Below are 10748 nucleotides of genomic sequence, written 5' to 3' on the forward strand. Positions count from 1 at the left end.
TGACCCTGCTGTGCCCAGAGGAAAGAGGTAGGGGTTGTGGGGGCAGGCAGGTGGGCTTGAGTCTTTGGACTCCCCACCATGGAGTGAGGAACGCACCAAGCAGGCAGGGATCCCCTGAGAATGTGGCTTTCTGACGAGAGGGAGGGTCAGCAAGGGGCCTGGGCTCCAACCCACCCCCACAGCCAGGCCGCAGCCTCCAAACAGACACAGCGCTCTCCCACCAGAGCCGGGTGCCCTCACCGAGCAAACTTCATCTGCCCGAAGGACCAGACCACACATCTCAGGGTCTCTTAGCCTGAGACCCTCAGACTGCCCGTCCCTGGCTCTGACACTCAGAGGCTCTGCCGTTAGCTGACCTAGGTGGGGTGGGAGATATCATCGGGGTCGCCGGAATGGGCAGGTGACACAGGTGGAGCCCCAGCACCCTTTCCAGGCCCCTGACAGAACCTACAACTCCCAGGGAACAGGCTCTGGGGCAGCAGGGCGGGTGTCTCAGAACTCTGGCCAAGGGCCCAGGCCCCGGCATTCCTGCCCCACCTTTCCTGCTGCTGCTGCTTCAGGAGGGCGAGGCCTTGGGAGGGACCGACAGGAAGGGGAAGCGGCCAGCTGCCCAGCTGTGGCCTGCTCTGTGGGCCCCTGTGGCAGCCCCAGTACCTCCCCCCACCCCACCTGGGGCAGAGGGGCAGGTGACTCCAGGTCAACTCAGGCAGATCCGCAGAGCTCAGCTGAGGGGTCAGGGGTACAGCAAGTGGGGCCCGTCCCCCCCCCCGACCCTCCCCCATAGCTCCAGAAACTGACAGAAGGGAAAGGCCCTTTGGGGGGTGGGGGTGACCTTTCCATCCTCAGTTGGCAGCCAGTCAGTAGGGGGTGTGAACCGAGAGGCGAGGACACTGGCTAAATAAAGGTGGAGGAAGAAGGTGCAGCCAGGACAGGAGGTGTGGACTAGGAACGAGATCAGGGCGAGTGGGGACCTGCAGTCGGTAGCTCGAGGCCGAGAGGCCCTGAACACCAGGCATCCCCCACACTCACGCTGACCTGGGGTCCACCCCAGCCACGTTGCACCCCAGATAGAGCTCTCTGCCCCTCTCCACCTCAGGCGTCCCCCGCCCTTCGCTGGGGGGCTGGCAGCTACCCTTACCCTGGACCCATGGCCCATACCTCAGCTGCTCTCACAGGGCCCCCTGCCAAACCCCTACCCACTGCTCAGTCCTGGCCATGCTTGTCCAGAGCCCTGCTCCCCTCTGGGCTTCAGTCACCTCCTCTGTGAAATAGGGGTGCGTTTAGATCAGAGCTTTCAAACTATGTGAGTCCTCCTTAGAAATGATAAACTGGTGTGGGGAGTCGCTCTGGGTGCAGAGACCTGGTCCTCAGCCTCCTTCACCGCTCAAGGCAGCCTAGGGACCCTCCGGATGAGTCTTACAGATCCAGACTGGCATTTACTCCAGGACCCTTCCAGATCTGTGGCCCCAAGGGGACGTCTACCTCTAAGGAACTGAAGTACACTGCTCAGAGAAAAGGCCAGAAGTTACGCATGGCTGGCGAGGCAGTGGTGGGGAAGGCTGCGGCTGAGGTTGGGGATCTGGTCTGGTGCTCCCCAGCTAGAGAGCTTGGGCCTTCATCCCGGAGGCAACCAAGAGAGTGAGAGCAGGGAGCAGACCACGCACGAGTATGCAGGAGTGTGTGTGTTTGGGGGTAGGGGGAGGTGCTGAGCCATAACGTGAGAGGGACCCAGCAGGAGTAACCCCTGCTCAAACCCGTCACACCCCTAACCCACCGGGCTCTGGTCACGAGTATGGCCTCCATACCCTCTCCCTCCACCCACTTCTAAGGTTCCTTAGTGTTAGGCTGCACATGAAGCACCTATGGAGAAACTGAGGCCGAGGAAGGCAAGAGAGGGCTGAGACACTATCTGTAGAGCATGTCTGTAGAGCGTGTGCACGGCTCAGACCCAGGCCTCTGGCTCCCGGTCCTGCCAGGTCACCTGAGTGAGGTGGTTCAGAAAGGCTGGGCGACTTGCCTCAGGGCACACAGCAAGTTCCCAGCAGGACCCAGCCTCCTACCTCCTCAGGCAGCCTTGGTGCTCACTGTGGGGCAGGGTGAGGACAGAACTGGCTAGTCTTGGCGTGCCCAGGTGAGTCAGCTGCCCTTCCCCTGTCGATCTAACCAGCCGCCAGACCTGCTGTCTCCCCTGCATTCCTGGCCTCTCTCCACGCCTGGTCGCTCTCAGGCAGGGTCACCGAAGCCTCCCTTGCCCTCTCCAAGACCCGGCCCCCCGGGCCCCTCAGGCCCCTGGGCCACACCCTGTCATGGCACCCACTCTGCTATTTCCTGGTGTGGACAAGCAAGGAAGTTTTGCTTGCTCTGGACGTTTTTTTCCTGGGCTGCCCCAGAGACCCCTAAAACAGCCCAGTGGTAGACACAGGACAGAGGAACTGCCCCAGGGTGGGGGTGCTCAACTGTCACAGCTGACCCCTCAGTCTCCACTTTGGCTTCTCCCCCCAGCACTCCTTCTTGGGCTCTCCATGCCTCTAAGCTTCTTGTCCTATACGCCCCCACCCCCAACCCTTCTCAGTCTCTGACAGCTTCCCTGCCCCTCCCTGCCTGGCGCACGCACAGTCACTGGAGTTTCCCAAACATGGGATCCTGTCCCAGCCACCAGGCATTGCCCATGCCGGTCTCACTGCAGGCGTCACCTCCTCCTGGCAGTCTCTCGGGCTGGATGGGGTCCGGGGGCGGCCCTCGCACCCCAGCCCGGGACCGATCCCCTGCGCGGTGCACGAACCCCGGGCGCTATCTCTGCGCTGCCCGTAAATCCGAGCCGGGTAACCGCGGGGCAGGGAGAACGAGGCTGAAAGGCCGAAGGGCCCTGGCACGGGGCGGGGAATGGGGAACGGGGCCGGTGCCTTGGGACAAACTCAGACGGCCCCCATGTGAGCGCCGCCTGGGACCGAGGAGCCGTGGAGGGACGGCGACGCGGCGGCCCGAGGGGGCGCTAGGCGAAAGTCCCACCTGGAGTGAGGGGCAAGCGGGAGCACAGGAGCCCGCCCACAGACGCGCGACCTCCGCCCCGCCCTTACCTGCGCGGTGCCGGTGCCCAGAGCGGGGAGCGTCGCCGCGGCCGCTGGCTCCCCGCCGCCCGCACGCCGCCCCCACGCCGCCCCCTCCCCGCTGCCCCGGAGCCCGCCACGCCCACTGCCCCGCCCCTCGCCACGCCCCCACCGCCGGCCCCGCCCACCCCGGGTTGTTGCTCGAGGAAGCTGGGGCGTGAGCCGACCGACCCGCCTAGCGATCTACGCGACCCCCGCACCCCCGCCCGAGGTCTAGTCCTGAGGCCTTCCCTGGAGACCTCCGGGTCCGAAGGCTCCTGGGACCCAGTGGGAGTGGGAGGTAGGGGCCTGACCCCCTCCGCCGCCTTAAACACACACACACTCACTCACTCAGGCCCAGGCTCGCCTAGCTTCCCAGGAAGGGCGCCCAGGACCGCCCGGCAGTGTCCGGGAAGCGGCCTCGCTTCTTCGTCCTGGCGGGGCCTTCCCGGGCATCCGCCCCTATTCTGACCGCTCTGGGCCTGGGTGCAACCCCATGACCTCCTCCACCCGCACCGAATCCCAGAGGCCAGCACAAGCGCAGCGCTGGGTGGGCTCGAGAAACGTACCGAAAGTGGGGTAAACCGAGGCTGCCCCGCACCCCCTTGGGCCAGATGTGTATGGCCAGCGACCATTTCTTTCTGTGTGACCTTGAGGAAGTCCTCCTGCCCCCACTCCTGGTTCTCATCATGGCCCAGTAGAGCATGCAGCCTGCGCTTGTCTGCTCCAGGGCCTGTGACCTTGGAAAGGGTGGCGGAAGCCTAGTCCCAGGAGGGGAGGTGGGGGCCGGGGAGGACAATGGTTCAGCCTGTAACAAAGGATCCCGCTGTCTGCTGCCTGGTCCCCCTCCAGCCACCATGCCTATGCCCCACCCCCCCATCACTTCCCGCGGTACACGGGTTCCAGAGGATGACTGGAGTCATTTCCCCTTTCAGGGTTGACAACACTGAGGCCAACAGGCCCCATACGGACAGTGGAAGGGCAGAAAGTGTATCCCACCAACCCCATACTCAAATCTGAGGGGGTGGAAGTCATGCCCCACCCTGCCAGGCTGAAGAAAGATCCCCAGTGGAGGGGGCACGTGGCAGTTCAAGGGGATCCTTCTCAGATGAGCAGGGTCTTGGTGGGTCTGTGGGTCCTCTGGCACGTGGGTGTGGTCAAGCAAGGGGTTTCTGGGGCTTGGGGGGAAGGGCCAAGGGCCATGGAGACATGGCCACATAGAGAGAGCAAGGTTGTCCAGGAGGGTGTGGCGAGCAAGGCAGGCAGGACAGAGCCCTGAGCAGGAGGAAGCAGATTCCGTGAGTGGTGTCTCTGCAGCAGCCCGTCCCCTCTCCGGGCCTCAGTGTCCTCATCTGTACCTACAGCTGAGGGAGGGCAGCGCTGGCTGGGCTCAAGCAGGAAGGGAAGGGCCCCCTCAGCTTCCTCCCCACAGCCCAGCCTTCCTGTTCGGCCACATCTAGGGGAATCGGAAAGCTGGGGGACATCCTCCCTTACCCGCCCCCCCACCGACCCCCAGAGTGGGTGACCTCACCAGCATTGCCAAGCCCGGTTTTACTATCTGCCAAGTGGGGCAAGACCTGCCAGGCCTCGCTCCCTCTCTCTCTCGGCCAGGGCCAAGTAATCTGTAGTCCCCTAGTAGTGCCCAAAGGACAGCCTCCACGGGGTCCACCCGCCCACACAGCCAAGGGCCCTTGCCCAATCCCACCGCAGATGTGCACACACACACCCACCCCACTCTCGCATGCCCCGCACACGTATGTGATTCCACAGTCACAGGAATGTGCGGCGTGTACATTTACTTGTGCCACACAGACCCATCTACTATGAACACACTGGCAGGACTTCCAAGTTGCACAGCCCAGGAGGCAGCCCTGTACGTGGGCACGGGCAGACGCTGTGCACATCCACATGGACACGGACTTACATACTGCTCCATGGAACACACACTAAGACTCACAGACACACAGAGAGGCAAGTGCAGAGTGTGCATGCACTCCTGTGCACACGAGAGCCTGGGACACGAGCGCGTGCTTCTGTATACACAGGTCTCACCAGGCCCGGCCCGGCCCCAGAGCTATTCTGGGCCAGGCCTGGGGCCAACGAGGTCAGAGACTGCCAGCTCCCAGCAGGCCCCAGCCACCGCGTCTCAGGCCTAGACAGCCCAGCCCCCACTCTCAGCCCGGGCCAAGTCCAAGATGTCCTGGATCCCAGCCTGGCTCCGTGGCTGGGAAGATACCTACTCCCGACCCTCTGCTTCCCCAGAGCTGAGCCTTGAGCCCTGGCATTTCTGGCTCCAGGAGAGAAGTGTTCACAGGTTCCCCTGGCCACTGTCGACTGCACTGCCCATGGCTTCCAATCCAGCGGTCCCAGAGACTGGACTGGGCCCCTACAGGAAACCCACAGGAGCTAAAAATAGCACCCGAGGGACAAACAGGGTTCCGCAGGCCAAGCATTCATGCCACCATGCATGGAGGGGACACTGTCTTCCAGGGGAACGAGGCTGGGGAATCTGGGCACCTAGAGCTCTGCCACCCCAGACCTGATGGGCCTTACTGGTAGTAGGGTGCAGGAGAAATCAGGGAACTCATAAGAAATAGAAAAAGTGGGGCACCTGGGTGGCTCCGTCTGTCGAGCATCCGACTTCGGCTCAGGTCACGATCTCACAGTTGGTGAGTTTGAGCCCCGCATTGGGCTCTGTGCTGACAGCTCAGAGCCTGGAGCCTGCTTCGGATGCTGTGTCTCCCTCTCTCTCTGCCCCTCCCCTGCTCACGCTCTTCTCTCTCTCAAAAATAAATAAACATGAAAAAATTAAAAAAAAAAAAGAAATAGAGAAAGTACTGGACAGGGGACAGAGGCCTGGGTTAGGGGCCACAGACTGAGTTTGAGGCCTCAGTTCCTGTGTGACCTTATGCAGGGCACAACCCCTCTCTGGCCCTCAATTCCTCATAAGTCCACAGAGGAGAGGAAGAAAAGCCTTCGAAGATGGCTTTAGCTTCAAGGATGTTTCGCTCACCGTGGTATTTCACCTTTTGGAGAATTGGAAAAAACACCAATGTTTGACAACAGGGAATTGAGACAATACCCACAACAGTCATAACGACTAGCATTTCCTGAAGGCTTGTGATGCACAGGTGCTGTGATACCATAGTTATACCCATTTTACAGATGAAGGATTGAAGCTCAGAGAGGTTCAATCTGAGGTCTGAAAGCTGTCGATGTGATCATGCCCCAGGAGTCTTAGTTTTAAGCTTCAGTACCTTTAGAAGTTATAAAGTTTAAAGCTACAAATCTATAGGAAACCGAATTTGAAAGTTTCATTTCTTAAAATGTCTTCGTGCTCATTTAGTTTTGTGAATTGGGGATAATAACTCAGTTTTGTTCAGTCAACTTTCGCCGCCTTCAGGGAGCGAAAAAGGAAATTTAAATCATTTTTCCTAGCAGGGAAAGCTAGCAACTCAGCACTCCATAATCCTTAGTTCAATATAATCCTCCTAACAGCCCTTTGATGAAAGTCTTGCCCTCTCCATTCCGTAGACGAGAAGTTCAAAGCAGAGAGGGGTAACGGCTTGCCCACGGCCACTGTCAGGCCCACTAACCTCAGCCTAGTCCAGCCAAGGCCTCTCTGACCCTGTGTCCCAAGGGTGACCTCCCTGGGTGGTCAGTGCAGCTTTCCCTAGCCTGGCCCATGACAGAGGGATGAGGAAGCAGACGCTTCAGCAAGTCATTTGGGCTTTAATAGAATCCCTATTTGCCTGGCTGGGGCAAGCCTGGGGAGGATGGGGTGGCCCAGCCCACTGAGACCCCAGACTTTGCCACTTACTGTTGAGGATCCCTCAGGCCAGCTGTCCTTTGCCAGTGGCTCTCTTGTTTCCCTGCCCGCCTGTGATTTCCACCCCTGTCACCTGTGGGTGTCCATGGCTGGCCCTCTGCTCTCTGCTGTAGCTCTCACCTTGGCCCTTGCCCATCTGCTGCACCTCTAGGCAGGAGCCCTACGAGGCTCTGAATCTACAGGGGAAGGAAGGAAGGAAGGAAGGAAGGAAGGAAGGAAGGAAGGAAGGAAGGAAGGAAAGGAGGAAGGAAGGAAGGAAGGAAGGAAGGAAGGAAGGGGAGGAAAGAAGGAAGGAAGGGGAGGAAGGAAGGAAGGAAGGAAGGAGGAAAGAAGGAAGGAAGAAAGGGAGGGAGGGAGGGTGGGAAGAAGGAAGGGAGGGAGGGAGGAGGGAGGGAGGAAGGGAGGGAGGAAGGGAGGGAGGAAGGAGAGAGGGAGGAAGGCAGGGAAGAAGGAAGGGAGGGAGGGAGGGGTGGAAGGAGAAGTGAGAGAAAGGATGGACCAGAGGAGTCTCCCCACCCCAGACCACCCTCCTCCTCCTCCTCCTCCTCCTCCTCCTCCTCCTCCTCCTCCTCTTCATCCTCCTCCAAAGCCCTCTGGGTCTCCACAGCTTCTCAGACCCTCCATTGCTCCATCCCTGGGTTGTCAAGGCTCATCCTGGGGTCAGGACCAGAGTACATGTAGGCCAGGTTCAGTGCGAGGTCAGGATCATGGCTCAGACTGGAGTAAGAATTGGGGATCAGACTGGGGCAGAGGCTCAAGGTCGGCCAGAGTCAGAAAATGGTCCTCCAGCCCTTCCAGGGGGAGTCGTCCCAGTCCCGTGGGGCAGCAGGTGCTGGCCTCTTCAGGAACCTTCCATAGCACCCGGAACTAGCAACTCTGACCATACCATCCCCTGGTCCCCAACCCCCACTCTAGCTCTGGTGTCCAGAGTGACCAGAGCCATTTCTGGGCAGGAAGCCAGCCCAGAAAGCCCAGGACATCCCTGAGCGCCTGTCACTATGGCAACCTGCCTGCCATACCGTTCCCCCCACCCCCACCCCCACCCCCTCCGCCAGCCTGGGTCCAGCAGGGTTTTTCAAATTCAGAACGTCAGACTGGGAAGGGCCTCCCAGATCAGCAGATTCTAACTCCTCCCCTTGCCCCAGATGGAGAAACTGAGGCCCAAGTGGGGCAGGGGAGCCGGGGCCTGTTGTTCAAGGACCTGACCCCAGCCTGTCACTCTCACTCCTCTCTGCCCGGCTGGATCGGGTTAGGGGAGGGAGACCTGGACTCGGATCCACCGGGAGGGGGGCGGGCCCTCCATCCGCGGTGATGTGGGGGCGGGCGGCAGGGAACCAGACACCGACGATGAATAAATGATGCCCACTCGCGGCCTGCGACCAGATCGTCACCGCGAGCGCCGGCTGCCTGGCGGGGCAGTCACCGGGCCAACCGCGCCCGGCCCCCCGCGTCGCTGGCTCCCCCCACCTGCGGCCTCGCCCGCCCGGAGCCGCGGGGCGCGAAGATGGCCGGGCAGCGGCGAGGCGCGGGGCCCCTGTGGGCGCTGGGCGGCGTCGCGCTGGGGGTCTGCCTCGCGGGGGTCGCCGGGCAGCTGGTGGAGGTGAGGCGGGGCGGCGCGAGGGGCTCGGGGAGGCTGTGGCCGCGTGGCAGAGGGCTGGGGACGCCCTTCTGCCTTGGGAGCTGCCTTTTTCCCTTCCTCCTGCCCTCGGGGACCTGGATTAATGGGGTGACACAGCCCTGCCCCGAGGGCTTCCAGGCTCCGGGGGGGGGAGACTCAGCCCCCAATCTTAGGGTCCCTGGTCTAATGGGAGGGCACAGCCCCTGACTTCGGGAACATTAGTCCGGTGGGGGAGACTCACCCTGATCATAAGGATTCCAGGTCTGACTGGGGATACAGCCTTGCTCAGTCGCTGGGGGACACAGCCCTTATCCTCTTGCCTTTGCCCTAATGAGGGCGGGGTGTGGGGGGGTGTAGGGAGAGGCATGATCTTTGGTTTCAGTGACCTCTATCTAGTCTGATAGGGGAGATCTAGTCCCTGATCCTAGGGTCTGCCAGAGGAAAGAGCTTCTGCCTCCAGAGATCCTTCAGGGTCCCCTGACTAATGGGGGAGACATAGCCTTAGGAAGCAGGCGAGGGCTTTCCAAGCTGGAGGGTAGGGGCAGGAAGAGGAGGAGACCCTTTACAGAGCAGCCGTGTGTTGAGTTCAACTCCATGTGGAGCACTTGGCCCTGGAGGGGAGAGGCAGGCAGGCCAGGACCCAGGGACTCACTCAGGGGTCTTACTTGGTCCTGGTGATAATGGAGAGTTGGCAAAGGTCTCTGAGCAGGGGAGAGTTGTGATGGGTCCTGGTGTGGAAGGAGGAGGGTACGTTGGGAGAGGGTGCACGGCTGAGAGAACTGCGGGGAGCTGCCGTGCCGCCCAGCAAGAGGGAAGGAGGACAGCCGGGGGGTTCCGGAGCTCAGCTGGGGCCAGGCAGGGCGGGGAAGGCAAGAGTCGGGGCCACCTGCAGCCTCCCTGGCCCCTCCGTACCCCATCCTTGCTGAGCTGAGCAGGGGAGCCAAAGAGGCAGACCAGACCCAGAATTCTGAAACACGAGGCCGGAGGGAGAAGGCCCAAGAGGCAGGGCCAGGGAGGAGTGGGGGTTAGAGCCTGTGCAGGCAGAAGCAGAGAGGAGAGGCCAGAGAGACAGAAAGGCAGGAGTCAGCAAGGTGCCCAGGAGAGCCCTCGGGGGCAGGTGCCAGGAGACAGGATGGAGAGGGAGGACAGAGCCTTATCCTGAGGGTCTAAGAAGACACAGCCCTGAACCTGAGGGTCCGAGGGACATGAAGACAGAGCCCTATACCCCGATACTAGCCTGTCCCTGCTGCAGACCAGGGGGTGTGATCAAAATGCTGGGCTGGAGTCGGATGTCAGCTCCAGTGTCCCTGTAAGGGGAGCCAGGCTGGCTTGAGCCCCGCAGAGTGTACCTGGGCCCCTTAGTGGCTGCCCTGAGGCCTCCGGTGCAGAGCTGAGCTGGCCTGGGTGTGGCAGAAGGCTGAGGGTGGGTGTTGCATCACTTCTGAGCCAAGGACTCTTCCCTTCAGCCCCCAGGAGCACATCTTCTCCCAGCTCGTCAAGGAAAATTGCATTTGGAGTCCATCTGCCTGCCATCTGCCTACAGCCTGAGCAAGGGCCTGGCTGAGCCCAGGGGACCCAGGGAAGCACCAGAGAGATGGGGAGGGCTGAGTCCACGGTACCACCCACCACGATCCCTACAGCCATCATCCTCCATCTGATGGAGGCCGGAGCTCCCAAGCTTTAGAGTTCAGACCCCCCAGCAGTGCCCACCACGAGGAGGTGCCCCACTCTCACGTGTTACCCTCTCCCTGAGATCCCTATCAGGGAGAGATCGTAAGCTCAATTCCACCCAGAACAAGGCTGGAACAAGGTGTCAGAAGTGGGCTCTCAGCTTCCGCGGGCTCAGAATCCAAGATCTCTTCTCTGGACCTCGGAGTCTTCCAGCCACACAGCCCAGCCAGGCCAGACACACTGAGCCTTAGGACCCCGGCCCTGACTCTACAGACATATGTCCGACCACACGCTCGTACTCCAACCACACGTGTGCCCTGTACCCACAACTATGTGCCCAAACCCTATGTGCTCCAACCCACACACATGTGCCCTGAACCCCCAGATGTGCCTGACCCCACACACATGTGTCTGACCCTGCAAACGGATCCAGGCCCCTGGGAGGATGCTGAGGAGGGTTATCTTCTTGTCAATTTTCCCACTCTACTTGGGTAGAGAGAGCTTCCCAGAGAACCTTGGAACCACCCCACGTTTAAGTTACAGA

General features: G+C 61.1%; 1 protein-coding gene across 1 annotated transcript in view; it reads left to right on the plus strand.

The window, feature by feature from the left end:
- Positions 1–8419: 8419 nt before the first annotated feature.
- TMIE (transmembrane inner ear) overlaps positions 8420–10748 on the plus strand; it is a 7599-nt gene continuing 5270 nt past the window's right edge. Inside the window, exon 1 of the mRNA XM_047094754.1 lies at positions 8420–8515. Coding sequence (XP_046950710.1) covers positions 8420–8515 — 96 coding nt within the window. The remainder of the gene's footprint in view (positions 8516–10748) is intronic.

The sequence above is a fragment of the Lynx rufus genome, unplaced genomic scaffold (assembly GCF_022079265.1).
Source record: "Lynx rufus isolate CCGP_SWC_20201006 ecotype Redwood Valley unplaced genomic scaffold, mLynRuf1.p SCAF_4, whole genome shotgun sequence".
NCBI lineage: Eukaryota > Metazoa > Chordata > Mammalia > Carnivora > Felidae > Lynx > Lynx rufus.